We start from the raw sequence: 26940 nt of genomic DNA on the forward strand, positions 1-26940 counted from the left end.
TGTATAATATACTGTTCAGTTTTTATTTTGCTGCCTTGTATAAGAACAATACGTTTCATTGATAAGCATTTATGTGTGACTCATATCTTAGAATATATCATTCACATTTGGTTATTAAATACCTTACGTTATCTCTATTATTATTTTAACATTGTTAAATTAAATTTCTTTTTCTATTATATTTAATTACGTTTATATTTCCTTATAAATATAGTTTGCGCACCAATGTGAACGAAATATGTAATTAGGTCAATGAGCATAACAACGTGCGACTATCATACGAATATCGCGCTGTAAATATTAATTATTTCATGCGAAAATGGTCCACAATTCGAAGAGAAGAATACTTACTTCGTTTTAATAAAAGATGAGAAAATAATCATTGAGTTTACGTCTTATAATTAAACGTCAAAATTAATTGCACTAAAAAGTAAATTTGAATTTGGCGGGCAACTAGTTGCGTGCGATGTTAAATAATAGTGTAGTCTTCTTCCTGTTGGCATAGTTTCCTTGTTTCCATAGTATGACGTTTTGTTCCATTTTTCGTTAACCGTAAATCTTAATATATATATAATAAAAGGTAAATATAGTTAATTTGATAATATTATTGATTATTATTATTATTGATATTACGTTATATCTTTAAAAATATCAATTCTATACGTATAAAAGCTCTATTTTGGATAAAAACGTATATTTATACCTGTGTGTCTGCATTATTTAGCGTGGAGAATAGACAAACTAACAAACTGTTTGACAACGAGGGCGTAACCGATCATAGATCTATGCAACAATCTCTTCTATATGAGTTTTATGTCTTTGATATTTTTATAAATGACGTTTTATCGAGGAGGTTGGTAAAATCGTCTTCGTATTATCATATATCCTGGTGTAATACGCATATATGCTTGTCTCTACAGTTGTCATCGTAAGAAAAATATTGTGACATGGAGAATATATTTCATGAAAAGGTAAAAAATTGTTATAAACATTTGAAATAGAAATAAGGTTATTAGATTTATGATAGATTTCATTGCAACCAGATTGTTTGTTACAGCAAGAAGGATTTTTGTGCGCGCAACATTGTTTGAATGCTCTTTTACAAGGTTCCTATTTTACCGCGGTAGATCTTGCTAATTTTGGTCATCAAATGGACGAGGCAGAACGTCTTAGAATGGCCGAGTCAGGTATCGATAGTGAGGATTACAAACTTTTCCTAGAGGTATTTCATTACTAAATGAATACATTTTAATAAATTACGTATATTCTTATTTTACAGTATAATTTGAATTTAGTGAACTGTAAAATTAATGTGTAATTTCTAAAGATTTAGCATTATTCAATTTTTCGTTTGAATTTTGTATTTTGAAATTTCAATAAATTGACATGACTACATATTTTATATCATAGCAACCGTCCGAAAATATGGACGATAGTGGATATTTTTCGGTTCAAGTCATTAGCAGTGCTTTAAAAGGAGTTTGGGGTTTGGAGTTGATTCCTTACAACAGCACTGAACCTGTCGCATTATCAGCACAAAATGATCCTTCGTAGGTTATTATTAATTCTTTACTTGATACCATTTTTTTTATGATTGTTTCATTAGTTATTGCTTAGCGTCAAAAGAATAATGCGAAACTAACATACTGACTCGCATCTTTTTGTAAACATATAGATAGCAAAATAAATTTACAAGATATGGATATCTTTCGGATACGTTACATAGTTATAGATAGTAAATGTAACTTGCAGGCAGATGAAAGCTTATATCTGTAATTACAAAGGGCATTGGTTAACGATACGAAAGATTGGAACACAATGGTTCAATTTGAATTCGATGCTCAACGGTCCAGAACTTATATCAGACACATATCTAGCAATGTATTTGGCACAATTGTTACAAGGAGGTAAATAATTAATGAAAAATTGATATTACAAATAATATATAAGATAATCTCGTTTATAGGTTATTCAATTTTCATTGTCATCGGTAACCTTCCACAATGTCCTGCGGATGAAATATTAATGAAGAATCCAATAAAAATGCCATGTTCAATTCCAAGAACGAAGGAAAGTGTTAAAGAAGAAAAACCTATGACCACAGGATATCGCTTGGGTACCAAAGAAGAAGATGATGTTATGAAGGCAGTTCGTGCATTAGAAGGAATAAAAGTTCCCTCTTCTTACAATACTCCAAAATTTGTGAATTCATCCTCGGACTATAAAAAAGATAATTTACCTAAACAAGAGATATCTAATGAAAAACCACGTGAACGAATAATTCCTATAAGGATAGAAGGTAAAGAAGATTTAGATGAAGAAAATGATGAGGAATTGCAAAAAGCATTACGCTTAAGTTTGCAAGATAATGAAGATGATACAGATAAAAATGTAAATTTAAGATTTGAGTCTCATGCTGATAATAAGATATCACCGTCAACAGAACTTGATGATATAGATCAAGATGACGAATTAAGAAAAGCTGTACAATTAAGTCTTGAATGTGTAACAGCTCCACCAACACCTGATTTAGAAGATTTGCGTTGGCGCCGATTAAGTCATTTTGGTGTATATTCTAAAACATCAAATAACGAAACTTCTCCAAAATTAAATTCTTAACAATAAATATCAATACTATGATAACATGGCTATTAAAAAGATTTATCTTGTAAATTACAAATTAATTGTTTAGAGAAAAAAACAGAGTATCATTTTATGTACTAATAATTAAAAATTTAATGAATGTATAATGAAATAGATCTCGCGCTTGCGTGACATTTATAAACAGCACATATGTAAATACGAAGTATATATGTATATGATATATATATATATATATATATATATATATATATATATATATATATATATATATATGTATATATATATATATATACACGTACCACAAATTTTTTTAATAGTTATGTTTCTTATATTTTTCTTCTAATTTTATTATGCTCTGACTGTTCATAAAATAAAAATGTTCGGACAATGTAGTTATGTTCTTATTTGCAATCTAGTTGAATCAGGTGATAATCATTTATAACAATTTTTTGAGTAATAGTTATTGTAGACATTTGAAAATAAAGATAATATTTTGGCATAATTTGAAAGAGTTTTAAGGTTGAGACGATTGATAATATGTGTACCAACTTTTTGAATTTATTGTGTGTTTGTCTGTTATTATTTTGTCCAATTTTTTTCTACCTCTATGTCAATATTATGAAAAATGATAAAAATAATATTTCGAATGTTACTATTTTCCTTTTAGTAATATTAATTTTGAAAAAGAATATATATTTATGAATATTTTTGTTTTATTATTTGAAAAAAAATATATAAGAAATTTTGTATTGTACAAAATCAAGGCGAAATTAAAGTAAGAAAACTTATAGTTTTCAATAGGAAGCAACCAGTAGGCTGTGGACGATGATTTTGCCGCAGTTACTCCTGTTTTGTGTGTTAATGCTGAATGTTGACATTCAACATGGCGGCATGTCGTCAGTGCTGTGCTGTGTCGTGGTGAGTTTTGTAAAATTTTCTACCGCCGTAAAATTACGAGCTTTGTTACGAATTAATCTAAAATGATGAAAAATTGACATTTCCAATGATGATGTTGATATTTTTGAAAACGAGTTAACAACGGCAGTGTTACATTATTGTACAACAAATTGAGGGACTATAAAAAATTAGAATCTTGTAACTAGCAAGCATATACGATATCTCGACGATCTGTTTTTCGGGATAAATTAATGAGATGAATTTTTCGATTAGTGAAACTATATTTAACCTCATAAATAATAATTACGAAAATTTCATTACTTCTTTATTTCTTTATTTCTTTCAAATCGATCAAATCGCGATAGTATACAAATACATATTCTATCTCAAACTACCTCCAAAGTGTTTTAAAGTTATTAATAAAGTTTTCATATATCGGCTTGATGAAGAGCAGTTTTTAAGTTATTATGTTTGCTTCTAATATAATAAGAAATAAAATACGTGTTGTTTGATTTTTAAATAAGAGTATTAATAATATATGAAAAAAAACATGACACGATTACAAATTTTTATTATAGAAACGTCAGTATCATGTTATTTCTTAGTTAATAGGTAATGCATATAGGTTATGTATATATTATAATAAGAGAAATGTTATAAAAGGTAGAAAGTTTAAATAAGGATTAAAATAAAAATTGATATTTAAGATGTATTTTCCAATAACATTAGTTTTTATCTATTAAAAATGTTTTCATTGATTCATTCATAATGCATTTTTAATATTTAAGATAAAAATATAACTGTCTAACTAAGTGATAGAAATTTTGTAACAAAGCTCGTAACGTTTATAGTAGATTAAGGTAGTTCTAGTAAAGTATGTTCATTGATCAGGTTTTTGTTTTTTCTTTCAGCTTGTGTAATTGTTAGTTTAGGACATTTTTGAAACCAAGGCTCACTGTAAATTTCACATTTAAAAGTTGAAGAAAAAAAACGTTAATATAGAAATATTGGAAAACACAATCACACTCAGCACGCATTGAAGACATCTGAGGATTTTCAAATCAACAATTATTGTTTAAATTTCCTATGTTTTTGATTTACTCCTTTTATAAAGGATGACTGATGTTTAAAGAGAACACGGTTATTCTAGTGCACGCTAAATTGAGTAACTATCGAAGAATTGTTACTATATTAAAACATACACACGTGGAAAGTATCAGCAGTATATGATGTGCTAAGAATTTTGTACTTATACTAATTCGTAATCTATATTTACTGCATTATTCATTTGTATATTGTGTACACAAGAAAACTACTTGTGAGAAAGAGTTAGGTGAGCCATATAGTGACTGTAATAGTGATCGCGGCTGAGATTGTGTTGCTCTGCTTGGTTAATAGAAAATTCATATCCACATTTGAGGTGTCTCTAGAATACACGGAGCTACCTTGAAAAACCGTTCAAATAGCAATACACGACAGGTGTAAAAAAAAAACAAAAAAAATATTGTGGAACTATCTCCCTTGTATTTCTTGTCCTTAACAAAAGGCAGGATATTACAGAGGAGTTTGCGATTCTACAGCATTAAACAGCCTCTCTTCCTCTTCATTAAGTTCTTATAACATTATAATAGTGAACAAAGATATAAAGTACCAAGAACCATTCTGTGATATCTATATTTTATCTGATATCTGTTAACATTTAAATGATTGAAAAGACTAAAAATTTGTAAATGTAAGTATATATATTATGGTGGAGCAGAAGTGAAAAAATATAAAGGAATTAAATAATTATTTCAAGAGAAAAGGAAAATTATACGTAAACATTATAGATAAAACTGCAAATTTAAAACAATGTCCAACAATCCTCAGTGGAAAACGTTCCAGCCGCCAATCATGAACTCTGACCCGGCAATACTTGACTACAAGTCTATGGCTCTACCGAGTCCCAAAGTTATATCAGGATCTCAGCAACAAACAAGCAACAATTATAGAAATGGTACTAACTATAGCGGTGATAATTATATGGGTTCTCCTCCTGGATGTGGTAAAAATGCTACCACTACCGCTACTACTACTACTACTACCACTTACGGAGCCACAAGATTTTCTTTTGGGTCATTAACTAATATGGAAGGAAATGTAGGTTATGCCGGTGAACCTGCTACCAATAATACCGCATACCAAGATCAATCTGCAAATCAGGGAACCCGTGAAACTGGTATTATAGAAAAATTATTAGTAAGTTTATTATATATAATTGACATCGCTTATTTGACTCATAGTTTTAACTTTGAATCATTATTTATGTTGAAATATCTTTTATAGCACTCGTATGGATTTATACAATGTTGCGAAAGACAGGCAAGATTATTCTTTCATTTTAGCCAGTTTAGTGGAAATATAGAACATTTAAAAATTGGGGATCCAGTAGAATTTGAGATGACTTATGATCGAAGAACAGGAAAACCTATTGCTAGTACTGTCAGTAAAATTGCTCCCGAAGTGGTAAGTGTAATTAATAAATGGATGAATATTTTGTTGACATACTCAATGAAACTTAAAGTAAAATTAAATTTAATCATTTGTATTATAGGTGTTGAGTGAAGAACGAGTAACTGGTAATGTGACAACAGAATTACAAGCCAGTGGTGATTCACAAGGTCGAATTAGTTATGAAAATCGAGGGGAGTGTTTCTTTTTGCCGTATACCAAAGATGATGTAGAAGGGAACGTCATTTTGCGTGCTGGTGATAAAGTGTCATTTCAAATTGCTACTAATCAACGGTATTATAAATAAATATATTTATTTTTATAATAAACAATAATTAAATAAAAATAACTTAATGAATTTAATTACAGAGGAAATTTGAGTGCGTGCCATGTACGATTGGAAAATCCAGCACATCCAGTACGTTATCGTGGTGTAGTTTGTACAATGAAAGAAAATTTTGGCTTTATTGAACGTGCTGATGTAGTTAAGGAGATATTCTTTCACTTTAGTGAAGCAAAATCCATGAAAGAAGAACTCAAATTAGGAGATGATGTTGAATTTATAATACAAACGCGAAATGTAAGTCTCCTGTTGCAACACAACAGTATATTTCAAGATAAATGTTATTATATATTTGACAAAATTAAATAACTTATTTATCTTGTACAGGGCAAAGAAGTGGCATGTAATATTACTAAATTACCACCAGGTTCTATTATATTTGAAGAAGTTAGTAATGAAGTGATAAAAGGACAGGTATTAAAACCATTGGAAAGAGGTAATGCAGCACGTCATCACAATGATCCATTACCAGGACGAATTCGATATAGAGATTCGGATCATTGTGAAGTAGAAGTTCCATTTGGTGATAAAGATCAAAAAGGAGATTTCACGCTTAGGTAATATTAAAATATAAAGTTTGTTTTTATATCCAAGTGTAAATGAAATATAAATTTTGGTTTGAACAGGCATGGAGATTGGGTCCAGTTTCGTATTGCCACAGATACTAGAGATCAATTGAAAAGAGCTACAGAAATATCCCTTTTACCAGAATCATTTACTGTATCTGGTGAAAGACGAGAACAAGGTACTATTTCAGCTCTTAAAGATGGATTCGGCTTTATACGTTGCGTAGACAGAGACAGTAGACTCTTTTTTCATTTCAATGAAGTTCTTGATGTTGATAGAGAAATTACTGTAGGCGATGAAGTTGAGTTCACTATTGTACAAGTAAGTTTCATATCATTTATACGATATTTAAAAGGTAATTATAAGATAATTACCTGCATATCGTTACTCGACTTAATTTAGGTTCCTACATTTTCTTTCGAGGATCCTTCATCATCGTTTTCATACACTCGACCTAGTGCTATCAGATTGAAACATTTACCAATTGGTACTGTCCAATTTGAAACAATTATAGAAAAGGATTTGATGGGTAACGTGGTAGAAGATACGAATGGTGTTCAACGAGGTTTAATCGGGTATACGAAAGATAATCAACAAAACGTAATCATGTTTTTTTCTAAGGATTGTGATCCTAAAAATATTCCAAAAGTTGGTGATAAGGTAAGGATTTTGATTAATATTTAATATATAATTATTATACTTTGATTGTACCTAATCAAATATGTTTGTGTTAGGTTCACTTTAGTATTTGTCAAGTTAAACGAAACAAAGAATTAGTTGCCGTTGATATATCAATGGTGAATGCTGCTGGTGAAAAAATACAAAATGGAAATAAAAAAGTGAGTGGTCAAACTTATCAAGGTTTTATAGCAGCTCTCAAAGATGGATTTGGATTTATTGAGACAGTCAATCATGATAAAGAGATATTTTTTCATTTCAGGTAAATTAATATATTTTATCTCTACAATATAATATTATCATACGGATCATAATATTAATTAAATAATTCATTTGGTTGTAGTAATTTTGAAGGCGATACTGGGAACTTAGAATTAGGAGCCGACATTGAATGTATAGTAAGTTCTAACAACAGTAGAGGTTCGGGTGGATGTATTGCTGCTGATTATGTCAAGCTCGTAACTCGTGGAAGTATTCCCAGGCCTACAGCAGTCAGTGAACTACTCGACGGAGTTGTAATACGACCTTTGCGTAGCGCAAATCCCGAACAGAGTGAATATGCTGGTTTAATCAAAATTAATCCAACAAATGAGGAAGAAGAAACTCAAGAATATGAATTCGGTATAATGGGACTTGTCAACAAGCGTGAATTATTGCAGATAGGTGATCCTGTCCAATTACAAGTTGATTCTGCGGGTCATGCTTGTAACATAGTAGCTATCAGGAAAAAAAGAAGGGCAACTGTTGATGCAGTTAAAGGTCCATTTGGTTTTCTTGCTTATGAAGTCGACGATGGTAAAAAGCTCTTTTTCCATATGAGCGAAGTTCGAGATCACGCTACTTTACAACCAGGTGATCAAGTGGAATTTGCATTGGTTACGAATCAACGTACTGGTAAATCATCAGCCTGCAATGTAACTCGTCTAAGGTAATTCATTACTTTATCATGATATAATAATTATTGTATTATTTGATGTAAAATATTGTAATAATGTTTAAACAGTGATGCGGTTCAACAACGACCCGAGCGTTTAATCAGCCGATTACGTACTATTTCATTGGAAGATACGGGTCCGAAATTAACTGTAATACGACAACCTAAAGGCCCGGATGGTACACGCGGGTTCAAACAAGAAAGATTACCACACATCCCTGGTAACATCGAGGAATAAAATGTCATAAAGAGCGTAATTATTGCGCTCATACAAAATTGTAATCTACCATTAACTTGTTTTTAATTCACACAAACAAAACAAAACAAAAACAAAACACGTACACACACGTACACGCATATTCCGATACAGAGATTATTATTATAAGCATGATCTTACAAAACATTTGCCAAATCGAGACTAATGTGACAACAATAATCATTAACAATAATAATCAGTGAAATGAGAAGATGGTAATGATGATGATGATGATGATGATCTTTTCGACAGATGGAAAGCATATTGAGAAAAAAAACAAAAGCAAAAAAAAAATAATAAAACAACGAGTCATATTAACGTGTTAAAAAAAAAAAAAAATATGAAAGGAAGGAGTAACTATGATGAACGACGATATAATTATATGCCCGATCTTTAATTAGTGTAAGAAAAATCCATTTGAAAAAAAAAAGAAAGAAAAAAAAATTAGTTTACGTTTTTCATTCTTCAATTCATTTTTTCGACGCTTTTTAGCATTTTTCCGTAAAAAGAAAAAAAAACAAAACGTCCTTATAATTAAACAATTATCACCCTACACAACCCCCGTTTAAGTTTGACCTGTAAAACTTATATTTTAATAACGGCGTGTGTTTAATTGGTACAAATGATACAAATCTCACGTGGAAAATAAAAAAAAATAAAAAAAAGGAGAGAGAGAACAAACAAACAAAATTAAAAACTTTTGATTACGATATTCCTAGGAAAGATTAATAATTAATTGATTTAAGCATGTGTTCTGTGAACAACACAACAACATTGTACAGCCCGTGGTTTAAAATGATATCGTAAAGAGAAAAGAAAAGACAAAAACAAAAGAAAAAAAGAAAAAAAGAATTCAATACCGTGATGAAAAAAAAATAATATGATGATAATGCATTGGATTACAAAAAAAAAAAAAAAGAAAACAAAAAATTTGCTTGTTTCTGATGTTCTTAGACACAATTGTCCTGTCTGTCTTCTTCTTTATAAAAATATACTTACATGTTGATACAATCTTTTTATTTATATTATTTTATTTAGAACTATTTTTTATCTACCCATAACTGAAAAAAAACTTGTTTTGAATAATTCATTAATAATCGTCGATGTGTGGTGGGACAGTTTTGAGGCTCTTTATTGAAAAAACTATTTGATAAAAGATACAAACATCGCGATGAACGATAATTATAATTGACCAACTATAAACAAACAATTGACACGGATCGACCGATCATGCGGTTAACATCGGGGAAAAAAGATCAATCCATTTTTATGAATCATTTATCAACAAAACAAAATTTAACTCTATATATATATGATTGATTGATTTCATCGTAAAGGAAAGGAAAAAAGAGTGTGTGTGTGTGAGAGAGAGAGAGAGAGAAAGAAAGAAAAACATACAAAAATATGTATTTTCTTGGTACACATTTTTTCTCTGTTAAAACAAATGCCTAGGAATTTGTAAAAAAAGAAAATGAGAAAGGAAAAAAAGGCAAATTATATCTGGCAAACTATATTTGTCACATAAATGATATATATATATATACATATATATATATACATATATATATATATATATATATATATATATATATGTATATATATATATATGTATATATGTATCAGTAATTACGACAATGTATAATTAAATCGAAAGAAAATAAAATGAAACAACAACATTTACATCATGATGTTTTTTATAATATAAATTAAGCATAATTACAAAATAAAAAATCATGTCAATGTTTTTAATGATTTAACTTAATTCACACTGTCATAATTACTGAACACATATAAAAACACATATACATATATATATATATATATATAATTCGTTAAGTTCCTAAGGCACCTCTCGTGTTGTAAAATCAAATCAGTATTATAAAATTCAAAAGAGAAAAGATAAAAAAAGAAAAAGAAACATTTAACGTTATTCGTGTAAAAGAGAGAGAGAGAAAAAGAAAAAAAGATTTTTCATTTTTTTTTGTATATTTGTCCTTTTCTTTTCTATTTATTTTTTTTTAATTTTTTTTTTTTTTATTAGTTCTCATTCGAAAAAAATGATAAATGAGATTATACGTGGCAATATAATAGCAATAGGTGAGAAAATAAAATTAAAAAAAAAAAAACAAAAAAAACGTAAAGAATATTAAAAAAAAAAAGAAAAACAAATGAAATATAAAATAAAATAAAATGAAATAAAATTAAAAAAAAAAACAAAACCAAAAAGAAATAACAAAAAAAAAAAATAAAGAGACAGAAAGAAAAAAAAATTTAGGAACAAGAGAAATTACGCTTGTTCTAATGGAAAAAAAACAAAAAACAATTCATAGGTTTCAACACATCGTGTGTGCATACATATTGTAAAATTATTAATAATGAATAAATGATAAAAGTATTAAGGACTATTATTCTCTTATATTGTAGTATATCTCTCTCTCTTTCTCTAAGTATAAAAACATTTATTTAATTTGAACAAAAGGATCAATCATTTGATGAACAAAAAAAAATATTCTTACGAATAGGGAGAGAGAGAGAGAGAGAGAGAGAGAGAGAGAAAGTAAGAGAAATTAGTTTATTTGTGCATTAGTAAAAACGATTGTACATTATATTCTTCTCTCTCTCTAAAAAATAAAAAAAAAAGAAGAACAAATATTTCAAAGAAATAATAAAAATATAAAAATATTGTTATCGCATGTTTTATTATGTATGTACAAAGATGTGTATATTATTCGAAAATATGTATGGAAGAATATCTCTATATGTATGTACTCGCTTTTTGTACTAACTTATTGTCAACAAAAACGTATAGATTTTAGATTCGCAAGTTTCGTGATGGTATAAAAAAAAAAAAAAAAGAAAAGAAAAAAAGGGAAAGAGAAGTAAGAGAATTTCTTAATTATCAGATCACAACACATTCGTAGGGAAATGGTCCACGGTAACGTAGATTGTTGGGTGCAGGACAAGCTGTAAAAAACTCGATTAGATATTATCAACATTTAAATTCATTGATTAATTTGTTTTTCTTTTTTGTTCTTTTTTTTTATTTAAAAATAATACTAACGTTTTTCACAGCGTGTACCAAAATATCCTGTACCCTCGCATCGACATTTGAATCCTGGATCGGCCGAAATTTGCGAACAAGAGCCACCGTGTAAACAGGGATTAGATCTGTAGCATGTATCGTTGAGTCTACCTGTATAAGGTATTATGAAGAAAACAATTAGAACATTTATGGTTTCTTTTTTTTTTTTTATGTTTAACAATTTTAATGCAGATTTTAAATGAATAATATTTCTTTTTTTTTTCTACTGAGATTATTTAAAATATCTCTGAATTATTTTTTTCATCGTAATTTAATTCATGAAAAAAGATGTGAGATAGAATTAGGCCAAAGTTATGCAAACAAACAAATTGGTAACATTAGATTAATAATTTTTAATTTTACTTTAAAATTGAAAGACTGAACAACTTTTTTTTTATTAATAATAATGTTTCTAAGTCCTCCCCCCCCCCCTCCTTTATTTCTTGTGCATAAAACTTGGCCTAATTTTCATTTATTCATTTAAAATATTCATTTTTTATTTTGAGTACATAATTGATTAACAACGTTCGTCGCCCAGCCCGTTTCGGTTGAGTTTCTCGCCAGGCCCAAAATTCGACTGTGGGCGCGCCGTAACGTAAAGAAGCGATAAGTAGAAATATCAACAATGCAACCCGAGTATTATGATTATATTATATTATTATATTTTATTTATCGAAAATAATAAAATATAAAAATATTGTTTATTTATCGAAAATAATAAAATATAAAAATATCGTTTATTTACAAAAAATAATAAAATATAAAACTATCTTTTATTTATCGAAAATAATTTTGTTTCGAAATGGGAAATGTGATAAGTTTTTCCAACTAAAAATACTATAACTTTAACAAGAAAAGCGTCACCGTATACGGTAACGGGGCCCCCGGAGAAGCATGCCCGTCTCCGGTATACGGTGCCATAGCGACGAACGTGTTAATACGAACGATTAAAAAGTTTTACAATTTATAAATTAATAATCGTTACCTCTCAATGCTAATCTGCAATCTTCGTTACTGTCATATCTATATTCAGCCTTACAACCATAACCACAGCTACATTGGGCATTATAAATCCGACATCCGTATCTCATCTGATCCAGTTCACATGCTTTTGATAATGAACCTGTTACATGAAACAATTAAGTACTAGTATTTACTACTTAATACAATTATTACGTGTGTATATTTTATTCTAAATTTTTTGCTTTCTTTTTTTAGTTTCATTTTTAATTATAAATTAGGTATATATATCTGTTCCTAACGAAAGGAAAAAGTCGAGATTGTTGTTTGTGCTACCGGATACGGGCTACTGCACTTCCCACTTGTCTAAATTGATAATGGCCTTTCGCAGAGATAAACACACACGCGTGAATAAAAATTATTCCTTTTTATTCTTCTCCCCTTATTTTCTTATTTTATTCTTTTGTTATTCCTTTCCCTGGTAACTTTTTCCAACTATCTCTTTTTACATATCGTATACGAATAACAAAATTAGACAAAAATATTTAATTATTCAACTTGAATAAAAAATTGTATTTCTAAAATTACATGTGTTCAATTATAAACTCGATGAGTTTAATTGAAAAAAAAAAAGAAAAGAAAAGAAAAAGGAAACTTACATTTAACCTGTTAACCAGGGAATTTCTCTTTTGAATTACGCGCCTTTTTTTATTATTTATTTATTATTTTTTATATATTTATATATATATATTTATTTATTATTTTTTATATATTTATATATATATTTATTTATTTATTATTATTTATGATTAAAATAAATGAAAAGATTATGAAATATATATTTTTTTTATTTATATATAAAATACGTAAAATAAGTTTGAGGTATTTAAAATTCCCGCCAAGTTAACAGGTTAATTGTAGAACATTTTTCTAGTATAAAAACGTATCAAAATAAATATAATACTTATGAAAGAGAAATAATTATCAAAAGATTATATTCATAGTAAACCAAACAAGACTTCTTCAACTATGATAATGATCATAGTTTAATCATAGTTTATTTCATAGATTAAACTCGCGAGAATTATATATATATATATATATATATCTACTATGCAAGTAGTAGTTGATAATATTATAGTCTTTCGAAACGTGTCTCTATCTTCTCTGCGTATAAATAGCTATTATTCTCGCACTATATCTTTGAGGAAACGAAAGAAAACAACGATCTCAAGTTTAATGACCCCTTTTTTCCTTTCATTCATGATTCAAACGTTTTCTAATCAATCATCAATCATATCTTCTCAAATCCTGTTAAGTGCATTCACTAAAATTATTTTTTATTCGAAGATTAATTTTTATATAAATGGAAATAAAACAGAATTAATATTAAACAATATTAAGTGACCAATTGAATGAGTAGTTTTTAATATTTGTATTTTAATTCTTTTTATGTTACCATTTTCAATTAATATATATATATTAGGGTGGGTCAAAAAATCAATTAATTTTTTTTTTACAAGTGACACGGAAAAATGGGTTGCTAGACACCTTAGAAAAATTCTCACCAAATATGAGCTCTTAATTTTAATAGGAAAATCCTTCGCATCGCAGTTTTTTATTTTTTTTTCAGTTCAATAGATTAAAATTCATACCTCATTATTTATTGATTGTACAGAAAAATGTTCTAGACGAATTTTGTAGGAAATTTAATGCTCTACAAAAAAGGTATCTTATACTTTTTCCGTAAACCTCACCATTTGAATGATATTGAAGATTTAAATTTGATGATTTTTAGACAAATTTCATTTTTGTTTATGAAATTTATAACTCGACAATAAATGACTATTAAAAAGTGCACAATACATATTTTTGTAGGAAATTAACTGCTCTATAAAAATGGTGTCTTATGTTTTGGCGATTAAATTAAGCGTTCAAAAGATATTCATCATCAAACTTTCATGTGTACTGATTTTTGTCTCTGTATATATATATATATATATATACTATTAAAAACCAGTCATTTATTGGTTGCAGTAGAAATAAACATATATATTTTATATAAGTTTAATATTAAAAATATTATATATATATATATATTATATTATTTATTAATTTAATTAATAATTAAAATTAATTATCATACCTATAGTTAAAAATAGAAAGATCGTTGTAAAGATTGGTCCAGTAAGTATCATGTTGATATATTCCAAAAAATATATAACGATCCGTTAGTTGAAAGATTTGCGATATGAAAAAATAGTTCCTGATGATAGGCAATCCTTTCTACACACTTGTAAGAAGGTAATTGAATTGTTTTGAAAAAAATCAATTGAGATACCGGCTACTTGAGGGAGGATTTTTATTATTATACTATTACTCGTTGAATATTTATTTATTATGAGATTGTAAGAGCTCACTGATTTATAAGTAAGAAAACAACGAGTAGAGTAAAGGCCAACGAAGTCAACCGAGAAATGTGTCTCCGATTCCTCTAACTCGACTGACAGTCGTTGTTAGTCGGCACCAATCTTCGACTCTTACTGAATGGCAAAGAAAAAAGGAAAGAGAGAGAACAAAAAATTGGTGGGAGTTGTAAATGTGTGTGTGTGTATTATGGGGTAGCTAGCAAACCAGCAGCAACAGCAGAAGAAGGCCGATGACTGTAGTTTATAAACTTACACATTCAAATATCACTCACATTCTATGAAGATATGCCTCTTCTTGGTACATCGACTCCATTGCAGTTTTATCTCATTCACCTTATCATCTTTTTCCTTTTCTTTTTTTTTTTCTGTTTCTTTTTCTTTGCTGCTCCACACAGTGCGTCAGGTTCTATATGTGTCAGTAATTATGATAATGGATTAAGTCAAAAGAAAAAAGGAAATGGAAACAAATTTTATATTACAATTTATTATATTTTATAATATAAATATATAATTGTAATATATAAATTAAATCATAAAATTAAATGTTTCTAATTTTTTTTTTAACTTAATCTACTGTCCACATAATTAAACCAACATAATTTAAAATATGTGGTAAGATTCTAGGCAAGAAAATGCATATATTATTAAAATGAATTATTTACAAAAAGAATATTAATATAATTTTATTGGTTTCACTCGCACGATGATAACTGTTTATATCTAATTCCTTCTTTTTTTCTAATTATTATTTTTATCTTACAATTAATCTTATAATTTGTTTCTTTTCTTTTGTTATAAAATATGAGCATAGTTCATTTAAAATAATCATATGTTCATCCTAACTCTTCTCTGTTATAGGAAAGAAATATTTGATTCATTTCTAGAAAGACACCATTTATATGAAGGTATATATATATATATATATATATATATATATATATATATATATATATACATACTATATATATATACTATACCCCTATCTATGGTTTCACTAAATTTAATGTGTCATGTCACAAGAAGAAATATTTTTTGGAACATCCTTATATACAGGGTGTTTTAAAATATATGAACAAACCTTCAGAAATATTGTCAGTACACTAAAACAAAACAAAAAAAATTCGTATAATCATATTTTAGTATATACGTGCATATATACTAAAAAGATTATCTTTGTCTCTCTTTCTCTCTGAAAAATAAAAATAGAAAAGTCACTTCTTTTTTGAAAAAATTCTTCGAGATTTGTAGAAATATTTCAAGACAGTTTCTCGAAGCATTTGTTCAAACATGGCCATCACTCTAATGAAAAAAAAGGACATTTTTTGCACGTGTAACTGATTATAAATTATCTCGGGTTGGATAGATAAAAAGGGTCGTTAGAACGAAAAAGTATTCTTTTATCTATCCGGAAGTTGACCTTCAATCTTTGTATGTTAGTTTAGTTTAGTTTGAAATCAACTTTTCTTGCCGTTTGATCAGGAATATTATATTCTTTTGGAATTAGATGATAACACTTGACACTAACGATTATTATGCCTTAGGAAATTAATCTAATATATATATAATATATATATTAGAAAAGTGATACGTTCTCAGTGTACTTCGTACTTACATATTATCCAGTCCTTGTAAATCTTTACTATTTTAACATTAACAAATCATTGATAAGTGCAAATTATCTTAATATATATAAATTACGTGTCATGTTGTTTGTCCGCAATGGACTCCTAAACTACTGAACTGATTTTAATAAAATTTTGCACACTGTGTGCAGTTTCATCCAACTTGAAAAATAGAATAGTTTATATCTCAATTTATAATCGCAATATTATTTTATTGTGAATTATTTGTTTATTAACAAAGAGTCATGATTATCTCTGTTAGTTCGATAAGATTCTAACAGATGACGGTATAAGGTAATTCATTTTAGGGATCCTGTAGGAGGGATGCGCTATTCATATTCAGCTCATGTGCCATTGGCTGAAAATTTTGGGGGACCGCTTGAATTTATAATAATTTTTTCGTGTAACCTATTCTATTTTAATATAAATTTTTAATTATCATTAAATATAGTTCATTTTTTTCTGTATTTGATGCAATTCATTATTTCATAATTATTTCAATGTTTGAATCATTCGCGCGCAAAATCGAGTTCCGGTCCCCCAGCAATGTACATGGCGCATCCCTCCTATAGAATCCCTAATTCGTTTAGGGACCCTATAGGAGGGACGCGCCATGTACATTGCTGGGGGACATGAACTCGTGTAGTCACGTGATTGCGCGCGATGATTCAACTAACCAAAGCCGTTAATACATACTAAAGATAAACATGGCTGCGCGATTCAACGGAAGTTATCCCTTCACATTTTCAGCCTAGCAATGTACATGGCGCGTCCCTCCTATAGGGTCCCTAATTCGTTGACTTAAAGATGTATGTATCGGACTGATCGTGAGCCACAGCAACGCGTGGCGGGACACCCCTAGTATATATATATACTTCCAATAATTTATTATTGGATAAAACAATATTTATGTTATGGACGGATTTAATATATTAAATGTTAAGAAAAAAAATATACCTCAGATCTGTAGATTTATAATTAAGCTATACATTAGTAACTGCAATTGTTTTTAAACGTTTCTTTTTTTTCTTTTCTTTACATCAATCGTGCAAGATGAATTTCTGTATAAAGTGCACTGATACTGCATTCAAGATCTATAATTTAATTTGAAACTTATTATTTAATCTATTTAAGTATATCATTTTCCATGAGAATTAGGTTAATTATATTCTGTAAAGTAATATATAAAGATTATTAATTATATTATTTATGATATCTTATAAAATGAATGTTTAGTACTTTACATGAATGTTTGGTCGTGTTGTTCGTGGATCATAGTTGCTCTACGAGATTGAACCATACCTGCTGCTTGCCTATTATACAATTCTCGTACTAAATTATCCTTTTCTTGTTCGAGCAGTGCTATTCTTTGACTCTTTTTATTAACTTCCTATTTTAATCAAAAATAAAACAAAATAATTTTAATTACTTTTGATTTATGTATCTAAATGTGATTTATAAATTTAATTGACCTCAGTTAATCTATGATTTTGTTGTTTGAGTCTTGATAATACATCTTGTTGTAATTGTGCTGATGTTGGTGTAGTCAAAAATGCTAAATTCATATGAAACGGTAATCCACCACGTTCCCAGCTACTTATCAAAGCTGCAAGATGCCTGTTAACTTCTAAAATTCTTGCACGTTGTAATTCTAAACGTTCCTGCTGTGCTTCTGTCCACTGTTCCTACAAAACAACAATATAATTACGTAGAATAATACTTCAATGTTTTTAAAAATGTTATAGTTATGATTAACTATACCACATGTGAGCCCATACGTCCCAAGTGTTTAATTTTCTCTTGAGTTGCTGAAATTTGTTTTAAATACCATTCTCTAGCTTTGTCAACTGCTGCTAAACCTTGCAACAAAACATCCTTTTCTTGTTCGATTTGTTTCATTCTTTTCATCTAAAATAATACATACATTATCAATTATGAATTTGAAATTAATTTGAATAAAGAGAACAGGTTGTTTCCTAACTACAGAGTACAGCAAGCAGATGTTTTTAATGACGAATACGCAAATACAACATCTTTCTAAAGATTCTATTTGAAATATTTATGCATAACCAAAACCAACCACCCATCTTTAGTTGGGAATCCTATAGGAGAATATCTTTACCATATTGTAGTCAATACCATTCTGCAACGTATGTCGTCTTGGTTCTCTACGTCGATTTAATGGTTTTTTGGGTTGTAAACCTAACTGGTTATTTTGTAGATCTACCGCTTTACCATCTCCTAAAACGCGGGTTGGTCTTAAAAATGTAGTCCTAGCATCGGCTCGATAATTTGACATTGGCAATTGGCGTTTATCCAAACATTTATCATCGTTCATCATTAAACCCATTTGCCAATTTTGCAGCACCGTACGAATTTCAGACTTATCAATATTTCTATCAGCACTAAGCGCTCTACCTTCTAATGCAGCACCTGTTCGTGGAGGTTTTGGTGGACCATACGCTTTACTGTGCTTAGATTCAACACCATTTCTTCCATCAATTAGTTCTAATTGATTATTAATATCTTTACGATTGGCTAATAATTGTGGCATACTTAAAGTACGTTGCTGAGATATAGCATTATTTGGTCTTATTGTGGCAGTATTAGGTGACGTCCAGTGTCCTTTGTTTTGATTATCCGTTATCAAAATTGGAGCAGATGGTGGTCTGTTTGGTTGTCCATCATGTTTTTTAAAATCACCATCCGTTTGGATTTGCAACAAACAAATTTTCAAACCCGCGCAAAATCTTTCAAAAGATAACAGACCATTGGGTGGTGTGACTTTTTTCAAACTATCCAAAACTCCTTTGGGAAGACCTTGTGTACCATCGTCCTGCCATCGTCCTTCAATATCGGAAAATTTGACGTAACCAGTGTTTTGATCATCCATTATGTCAAACAGTGTACGCATTGCACTAACAAAATGTTTTGGTAGGCCATCGGCGCTCGGATTTTGTATTTGCGCCATTTTATCGTTTTAAACATATGATTGAATGTACCTTTCTAAGATGGTAACATATTTAGTTATAATTCACTAAAAAAATTTAACATTTTATACCGTAAAAAAGTAAAATGTAATTTATCAAAAATAATGACATTTGTGTATGGTTAACGATCAAGAGGTTACTTCATAATACTTGACCCAAATCAAATACTTTCTTTATATTTATATATACATATTTCATTTTTACACATTTTATATCAAACATTCCGAAATATTCGATTAATCGATTATAATCAAATAATATTATGTTTAATATTTGTCTAACGTTTAAATTCAATGATTTCTTTTTCTTAAATTAACCTCTATAGTTAGTCAATTGTGTGCAGCCATACTGTCGATGTTAGATGGAGGGAAATGTGACGTTTGCGCAATCATTGTCGATACTGATTGGTCGAAACGCGTGGCGCTAAAATCGACATATTTCAAATGCACAATCATTTAAATTTGTAAAAATACAAAAATTAAACAAACAAAATTCTCTTTTTCTTTTTTATCAGGGACAAAAGGAAGAAAATGTTTCTTATCCTTCTATTCTATAACCTTTTTTTATTTAATTGGAATCAATAAAAGAAATTTTTCCAATAATATTCTACAATTCATGCGTTTTTTTAAGGACGAAGGAGGTATTAAACTTTACAGACAAATTAACGATTACACAACAACAACAACAGCAACAATAACTAATAAACTATACAACAACACACGGAACACCTAGCCCATCGTAATTCGATTATATTTCAATAATTGTGTATCGAGTTGTAATTTTATTTCGTAGAATTGGTTTGACGTTCATCAGCGTTAGGACTTTTATCGGTGTCATCGCTATCAGATGACGAAGTGTCACGAACAATATCTATTCCTTGAGTCAAAAGATTTGTTATTCTTTCAACATCCACGGTTTCATCCTGTTCGTGAATTTTTTTCAATGCATTTGATACGATGCACAAATCGCCACGTAGCTCGCTCACAACTGCAGTTATTTTTTGTGCATCGGTAAGAACCTCTACTGATTGCGTGTAAGGATTGTAACGTAAACCAAACGGACGTTGAATTTCATTTGCGAACGCTCTGTAAATATGAAAATATAAAAATAATTTATTTGAAATTTTTTAGTAATAGGAAATTGATGTTGATGCGAATTTCAATATGGCGGTCAAAAATGGTTTGATAAAATGAAAACAATTCAACAAAATATAATTATTTATACTTACCGCATTTTTTCTTTTGCTTCTTCTATACTGTTAGTATAATAATACGCATTTTGAAAAGCTGTAATAATGCATTCTTGTTTACAAGTAATTTCAGGTTCGAATCTAAAGGTTTTTTCTGGTGCAGATACTGCGTGTCTCAATTCAGCAACCGATGATAATAATCCTGCTCCATAAACTCTATAAGAACCGTCTTGTTTGCAAAGACCAAATTCAACCGTGAAAAAGTACAGCTAAATAAACATATAAAATATTTTTAAAAGTGTGTTATAAAATTGTTCTTCCTAGAATATTATATTTTTTATTTATTAAATTACCGTTGCAAGCTTATCGATGTCGTTATCCGAAGCACCCAAGGATGCTAAACCAATTTCTTGAGAAAATTGTGCGAAACTTTTGTTTGCCAACAATGGCATATGACCTAACAATTCGTGACAGCAATCACTGTAAACAAAATTGTTCAATTATCTTTATAACTCGTATAACAATTAAATATAACGGTTTATAACCAAGAACAAATACATTATGATAACTATACTGTAAAAAGAAACTAATTTCAAATCTAATTATTTTTTTTTTCCTTTAAATCATTTAACATTCTTAGAGACAAAAGTTAGGTTAACAATGTATATATTAACTATATATACATAGTATATAATATGTATTATTTTTTGAAAAGACTGTTATTACATTGAAGTAGATGAAGGTGTTTAATTATACATTAACTTTCAATTATTATTATATATTTAAATGTATAAATAAGAAATAAATTTAACTTACGGTTCAGGAGTATAAAATGGATCCGAAGAATGGCGGATATATTGAGTACAATGAAAAACTCTAAAAGCCAATCCTGCAAGAAAATCTCTCGGTGAAAGATATCCTGCAACTGGTCGTAGTTGAAATCCAGTAGTTCCTGTTAACAAAAAAAATTAATAAATAATTAACAATAACATCTAATAAAATTATATATTGAGTTAATATAAAATAAAAATTAAATAACATTTATAAAGTATTAATATTTTATATATATATATATATATATATATATATAAAATAAAATATGTTATACAAATTGTTTTAAAAAATTGTTAATATTATTCAGATGATTAGAACATTTATAAATAAAAAATTATAATAAAAAATATGAAGTCAAACGAGAATTTGAAATAAAAAAGAAGAAAAACATAAGAGAAACAACAAACAAATATTACGTAACAATTGTTAATGAACAATAAATGAATTTTGTATAAGTGAAACGAGTAAACTACGCATATTCCATTAGTGCATAAAGAAGGTCGAATGTGTTTATCGTGTACGTGTAGATAACACGTTTGTTTTTTTTTTTATCGTCTAGTAACGTATCATTATCGTGTCATTATTGTATTATTAGAGTAAATAGTTACATGAACAACAAATATATTCTAGAAATAAAAATCATCTGAAGCTATACAGGGTGTTCAAAAAAAGAAGCATTCAATATTTATATGGTAGATAGGGTACACTGTGTTGAGTAAAAAAGTTCTAGTAAACATAGGTCGAAAGGTCAACCGTTTCCGAGATATAAACATTTTTGTTTGCTAGTATCATGATTGGATTTACTTGCTTCCATCGCATGCGTTATTTACTTCAGTGTTTATAAATCGCGTTTTGAGGTTAGTCGTGGATCAGCAATTGTAGCTGTTAGATAGTTACGAAGTTTCATTAAAATGTCGGCATATTATTCAAACGAAGAAATGGCAGACATGCATTTTATGTATGGTCATGCCAATGGAAGTGCTTTAGCGGCAAAACGTCTTTATGCGGAAAAATTTCTTAATCGAAGGGTTCCCTCTCATACACTCTTTCAAAAACTTTACCAACGATTTTGTGAATCCGGCTCATTTAAATCTTGCTATCGATGTGGTACATGCATAATGGAGCACCACCTCATTTTCTACATAATGTGAGAGAGCATTTAAACACGGTGTTCGGTTAAAGGTGGGTTGAACGTGATGGACCAGTTGCATGGCCTCCTCGATCCCCCGATTTAAACCCTTTGGACTATTTTTTATGGGGTTATTTAAAAAGCCAAGTGTATTCCTCGCCAATAAACAAAGTAGAAGAATTACGTAACCGAATCCACCATACTTGTCAAGTAATTCGACAAAAATGGGGAATTTTCGAGAGAGTTCGCAACTCCTTTAAGAAGAAGATGCCAAGCGTATGTAGAAATGGATGGTGGAAAGGTAGAAAATCTTCTGTAAATAACGGCAATTAGGGTAGGAAGTCAATCATGATAATAGCAAATAAAAACGTTTATATTTCGGAAATGGTTGACATTTCAACCTATGTTTACTAGAACTTTTTTACGCAACATAGTGTGCCCTATCTACCATATAAATATTGAATTGCTTTTTTTTAACACCCTGTATAAAAGATATATTATATTTAAAATAATACACTCTTGTTTTATTAAAATGCCATTGATGCAAATGCACTTGATATCGGTTAAAAATTCTTTCAATTAATATTTTCTATGAAGTAATCATTTTGTTTTTAACAAAAATAATTTCTTTTAGAATATCCTATGAGTAAGTAAAGTGCAATAAAATTGTAAAGATTGAGGTTATAGGAGTTGTGTTAAAATCATCGAAGTGTTTAGCAACTGCGTGATTCAAAAGTATCCTAAATTCAATCTAATGTATTAATATAATTATAATATAAATATAATTAAATCAAAATAATAATAAAATATACAAAAATTATAATATAAATAAAATAATTAAACAGATATTAATAAAAAAAAAAGTTAATTGAATAATTAATACTCACGTTTTAAGAAAATGTTCACATCCTCCAATTGTGGAATGTTATCTTCCCTGTATAATAAAAAAAATATATATATATAATTAAACAAATATACACTGAAAAATAAATAAAAAAAATTAAATATTATAAATAAAAAAAAAGGTTTACCTATATCCACAATATTTTTCAAGTTTAGGCCAATTTTCTAAATACTCCATGCACGCGTGTTTTTGATAAAGTTGATGTAATTCACGGAAAACTGTACCCCTGAAAGATGATAATTCAATTAAATAATAGAAATTAAAGTTCTCTAAAGATAGAAAGATACTTTTCTAAAAGATATATAGGTTGTGTAGCTTCATTGAGTTTATCGAAACGGTATATCGTATATCGGAGTAAATGAAATCAGGGCAATTAAGGGTGCATTCAATACGACCAAACGTAGCTTTTCTCAACGAATAAGGGGATGAAAACGAAGCAGCAACAGAATACGAGGGGAAGGAAAGGGGAAAGGGGAAATATAAAGTAAGATTAAGGATGGGGGTGGTAGGAACAAGAATATGCGTGGGTGTTTGTTCGTTCGTTCGTTCGTGTGAAAGAAAAGGAAAGAAGAAACACTTCTATTCAAGAAAAAAAAATCAAACTCACTATACTAAAAGCAAATAAGAAGAAGAATAAAAAGAAGAAGACGAAGATGAGAAGAAGAAGAAGAAGTTTACATTACTTTTCTTTTCTACGATTGGCTTCGTGCGAGTAAAATCACGTGTTCTAACTTTTTGCTTTAACGAGAGAACAATTCATACTATTTCTATCTCTTTTCTCTTTTTTTTTTTTGCAATTTATTTATTTTTTGTCCTAGTTTCTTAGTTATCTTTAAATTCACTTACCACGTTCTGATTTCTTCTGGGGTGTATTGAATTCTAGGAATTGGTTGACCACTGTAAATTTTTTTAATTTGTAATGAAAATATAAAAAATATATATATATATATATATATATAAAATATATATATAAAATTAAATAAGATATATAAATTAAATATAAATTAAATATATATATATTTTTTTAATTTAACTTACTGTTTATAATTATTCGCGATGTCAGCGAATTCTTGTCTGCGTTTACGATAAACCGGATCTTTAAAACCCTGTAATAACAAAAATAAAGAATAAACCAAAAAAGGGATTACAACAAAAAATTCATTTTTTATTTATTTCTCTTGAAGATAATAAAATTATTTTGAATTAATAACGTACAGGATGATCGGCATCTAAATCAGATCCGTACATCAACACTTTTTGTGCTTGATCGAGATCAGATATTTTTCGAGGGAACCATGGCATGTCGATTTCACTGTAATCTGTTTTTAAAAAATAAAAAAATAAATTTAAAAAATCGTAGTATAATATTACATACATAAAAAGAAAAAAACGCAAATTGAATTTACCAAAACTTGTAGCAGTGGACAAACATGGCGCATGTTGAGGAATATTTCCCGTTTGTTCGTATTGTGCCAAATTAATGGCGGCAACTTCACGATTCAACATTCTCATCAATTGTTCCATCCTTTTAGAATCACATTCAACGTCAACAAGAATTTCATATTCTGAACCACGTCTGAGTGATTTTCTTGATTCTATATGAACAACGTTTACACCTAAATCCTATCGAAAGAATTCAAAAAGGATTTATCTTTAAATGTTCGAAGATTTTATTTTTTTTAATCGCTTGAAAGAAAGAGAGAGAGACAAAGAGAGAGAGAGAGAGAGAGAGAGACTATTTTTCTTTTATTTCTCAAAAGAATATATGTATGAATTAATCTTGAAATCTTACTTGAAATACTTGAAGTGCTCGTGCCAATCCCCCAACTTGATTTTTCAACGAGAATATTACGGAATTTTTATTTTCGCTATTATTTTCTTTCTCGAGCATGGGGATCTGAATGAACGAAAGAACATATTTCTTTTATGTGTTATATTATATATATATATATATATATATATATATATATATATATATATATATATATTATATTATTATATAATATAATATTTTTTTTTATTTATATATATATTTTTTATTTTATATATATATATATATATATTTAATAATTTTATAATTAAATTAAAAATTTTTAAATTAAAATTTTATAATTACATAAATATATTATATTATAATTAAAAAATATATATAAATAAATATATAGTATATATACACATATATTAATCAATTTAGAGTACCGAACAAAACAATTTGATTAAATATTATTAAAAATCTTAAACCATAACACTAACCTCATGATTTTTATGTATAGGACTACCTTCTTTGATTTGCCATCCTTCAGATTTTCGATACAACCACATTCCAAGTAATCCCTTTCCCGATCCACTCATGACGAATGTAACTTTGATTTAACTTTACAAATTAATTTAATTATTTATTATCTTTCTTTTTCTCGATGATTGTACAAAAAAAAATATTTTATTTACGTAACGAAGAGAATATTCTGCCAAAGAGACCGATTCCTAAGAGATCGGAAGCTGCAATGTTACGGTACCATTGTTTTCTGATCTTCTTAAGTTCTCTTTCCCTCTCCTTAACCACACACACACCCTCACACACACTCATTCACTCTCTTTCTCTCTCTCTCTCTCCGTCTCTCTCTCTTTCGTGATCAAAGACGATCTCCTTTCGCGATTGGTCCGTTTACGAATGGTTGTCAGTAGCTCGAACCATTTTCATTGGCGGGATAAGATGTTTCATGGGGTTGCAACGTGACTTTTCTTTTAAACCCCTTCTTCCCTTTCCATTCTTGCTCACTCTCCGCGACCCCCTTTTTAACCACCATGAATGTTATCGTTTGGTTCTTCTTTGTATTACGTCATTGGAGACTAAAGATGTGTGTGTGGGTGGTAGGTGGATGATTTTTAAGAATAAAAATAAAATTAAGAAAAAAAAAAGAATTGGGGGTGAAGTGGGGGGTAAAGAAGAGAATCGTGAGAATTTTACAATCATTCCAATTCTTTTTCTTTTTTTTCTTGCACAATTCATCGAAATAAATTTTCTAATACAA

The 26940-nt window shown here is 28.7% G+C and overlaps 5 protein-coding genes across 12 annotated transcripts; 2 read left to right on the plus strand and 3 right to left on the minus strand.

Moving 5' to 3' along the window:
* Window positions 1-262: 262 nt before the first annotated feature.
* Window positions 263-3106, plus strand: LOC107071238 (ataxin-3 homolog). 4 transcript variants are annotated; one of them, XM_089177877.1, is made up of 7 exons: window positions 271-580; window positions 725-853; window positions 921-971; window positions 1058-1222; window positions 1411-1550; window positions 1753-1907; window positions 1967-3106. In XM_089177877.1, exons 3-7 carry the CDS (start codon window positions 948-950, stop codon window positions 2617-2619), a joined length of 1137 nt encoding a protein of 378 aa, XP_089034003.1. In that variant the 5' UTR covers window positions 271-580; window positions 725-853; window positions 921-947; the 3' UTR covers window positions 2620-3106. The 4 variants fall into 4 exon arrangements, with proteins under 4 accessions (XP_015185663.1, XP_089034003.1, XP_089034008.1 ...); XM_015330177.2 differs by having other exon boundaries at window positions 263-580; window positions 725-971; window positions 1044-1187; XM_089177882.1 differs by having other exon boundaries at window positions 278-580; window positions 725-971; window positions 1044-1222.
* Window positions 3107-3367: 261 nt separating this feature from the next.
* Unr (cold shock domain-containing Unr) lies at window positions 3368-10449 on the plus strand. 2 transcript variants are annotated; one of them, XM_015330389.2, is made up of 11 exons: window positions 3368-3522; window positions 4413-5739; window positions 5827-6006; window positions 6095-6285; window positions 6361-6571; window positions 6662-6891; window positions 6961-7222; window positions 7304-7561; window positions 7636-7841; window positions 7923-8507; window positions 8583-10449. In XM_015330389.2, the coding sequence occupies exons 2-11, from the start codon at window positions 5353-5355 to the stop codon at window positions 8749-8751; spliced, it is 2679 nt and encodes an 892-aa protein (XP_015185875.1). In that variant the 5' UTR covers window positions 3368-3522; window positions 4413-5352; the 3' UTR covers window positions 8752-10449. The 2 variants fall into 2 exon arrangements, with proteins under 2 accessions (XP_015185875.1, XP_015185956.1); XM_015330470.2 differs by having other exon boundaries at window positions 7325-7561.
* Window positions 10450-11449: 1000 nt separating this feature from the next.
* Window positions 11450-17669, minus strand: LOC107071501 (uncharacterized). 2 transcript variants are annotated; one of them, XM_015330751.2, is made up of 5 exons: window positions 15513-17669; window positions 14958-15055; window positions 12837-12974; window positions 11831-11962; window positions 11450-11733 (listed from the first exon to the last, which is right to left on the minus strand). In XM_015330751.2, the coding sequence occupies exons 2-5, from the start codon at window positions 15007-15009 to the stop codon at window positions 11669-11671; spliced, it is 387 nt and encodes a 128-aa protein (XP_015186237.1). In that variant the 5' UTR covers window positions 15010-15055; window positions 15513-17669; the 3' UTR covers window positions 11450-11668. The 2 variants fall into 2 exon arrangements, with proteins under 2 accessions (XP_015186237.1, XP_089034028.1); XM_089177902.1 differs by lacking the exon at window positions 15513-17669 and having other exon boundaries at window positions 14958-15485.
* A 147-nt stretch (window positions 17670-17816) lies between these two features.
* Window positions 17817-20242, minus strand: LOC107064721 (suppressor APC domain-containing protein 2). 3 transcript variants are annotated; one of them, XM_015317748.2, is made up of 6 exons: window positions 19281-20242; window positions 18985-19103; window positions 18624-18770; window positions 18335-18547; window positions 18107-18252; window positions 17817-18032 (listed from the first exon to the last, which is right to left on the minus strand). In XM_015317748.2, the coding sequence occupies exons 1-6, from the start codon at window positions 19831-19833 to the stop codon at window positions 18026-18028; spliced, it is 1185 nt and encodes a 394-aa protein (XP_015173234.1). In that variant the 5' UTR covers window positions 19834-20242; the 3' UTR covers window positions 17817-18025. The 3 variants fall into 3 exon arrangements, with proteins under 3 accessions (XP_015173234.1, XP_089033972.1, XP_015173219.1); XM_089177846.1 differs by having other exon boundaries at window positions 18165-18252; window positions 18985-20242; XM_015317733.2 differs by having other exon boundaries at window positions 18985-20242.
* Window positions 20243-20395: 153 nt separating this feature from the next.
* Trhn (tryptophan hydroxylase) lies at window positions 20396-26418 on the minus strand. The gene is made up of 12 exons (XM_089177796.1): window positions 26162-26418; window positions 25701-25805; window positions 25315-25531; window positions 25124-25227; window positions 24947-25014; window positions 24755-24805; window positions 24036-24134; window positions 23892-23938; window positions 21858-21993; window positions 21395-21521; window positions 21081-21310; window positions 20396-20937 (listed from the first exon to the last, which is right to left on the minus strand). The coding sequence occupies exons 1-12, from the start codon at window positions 26258-26260 to the stop codon at window positions 20634-20636; spliced, it is 1587 nt and encodes a 528-aa protein (XP_089033922.1). The 5' UTR covers window positions 26261-26418; the 3' UTR covers window positions 20396-20633.
* Window positions 26419-26940: the final 522 nt, after the last annotated feature.

The sequence above is a fragment of the Polistes dominula genome, unplaced genomic scaffold, assembly GCF_049000335.1.
Source record: "Polistes dominula isolate Pdom_NZ unplaced genomic scaffold, Pdom_raw_medaka contig_373, whole genome shotgun sequence".
Taxonomy (NCBI): Eukaryota; Metazoa; Arthropoda; class Insecta; order Hymenoptera; family Vespidae; genus Polistes; species Polistes dominula.

Coding starts and splice junctions, on each gene's coding strand:
- LOC107071238 (XM_089177877.1), top strand. CDS start 948: ATGGAGAATATATTTCATGAAAAG. Junction 972..1,057: donor AGAATATATTTCATGAAAAG/GTAAAAAATTGT, acceptor TGTTTGTTACAG/CAAGAAGGATTTTTGTGCGC. Junction 1,908..1,966: donor GGCACAATTGTTACAAGGAG/GTAAATAATTAA, acceptor TCTCGTTTATAG/GTTATTCAATTTTCATTGTC.
- Unr (XM_015330389.2), top strand. CDS start 5,353: ATGTCCAACAATCCTCAGTGGAAAACGTTCCAGCCGCCAATCATGAAC. Junction 5,740..5,826: donor GTATTATAGAAAAATTATTA/GTAAGTTTATTA, acceptor TATCTTTTATAG/CACTCGTATGGATTTATACA. Junction 6,572..6,661: donor TTATAATACAAACGCGAAAT/GTAAGTCTCCTG, acceptor TATCTTGTACAG/GGCAAAGAAGTGGCATGTAA.
- LOC107071501 (XM_015330751.2), bottom strand. CDS start 15,009: ATGATACTTACTGGACCAATCTTTACAACGATCTTTCTATTTTTAACT. Junction 12,975..14,957: donor CTTTCTATTTTTAACTATAG/GTATGATAATTA, acceptor TTCATGTAACAG/GTTCATTATCAAAAGCATGT. Junction 11,963..12,836: donor TTGCAGATTAGCATTGAGAG/GTAACGATTATT, acceptor TACCTTATACAG/GTAGACTCAACGATACATGC.
- LOC107064721 (XM_015317733.2), bottom strand. CDS start 19,833: ATGGCGCAAATACAAAATCCGAGCGCCGATGGCCTACCAAAACATTTT. Junction 18,771..18,984: donor ATGGTATTGACTACAATATG/GTAAAGATATTC, acceptor GTATTATTTTAG/ATGAAAAGAATGAAACAAAT. Junction 18,253..18,334: donor AAAATCATAGATTAACTGAG/GTCAATTAAATT, acceptor TGATTAAAATAG/GAAGTTAATAAAAAGAGTCA.
- Trhn (XM_089177796.1), bottom strand. CDS start 26,260: ATGAGTGGATCGGGAAAGGGATTACTTGGAATGTGGTTGTATCGAAAA. Junction 24,135..24,754: donor CCAGAAGAAATCAGAACGTG/GTAAGTGAATTT, acceptor ATCATCTTTCAG/GGGTACAGTTTTCCGTGAAT. Junction 21,522..21,857: donor CCATTTTATACTCCTGAACC/GTAAGTTAAATT, acceptor TTTTGTTTACAG/TGATTGCTGTCACGAATTGT.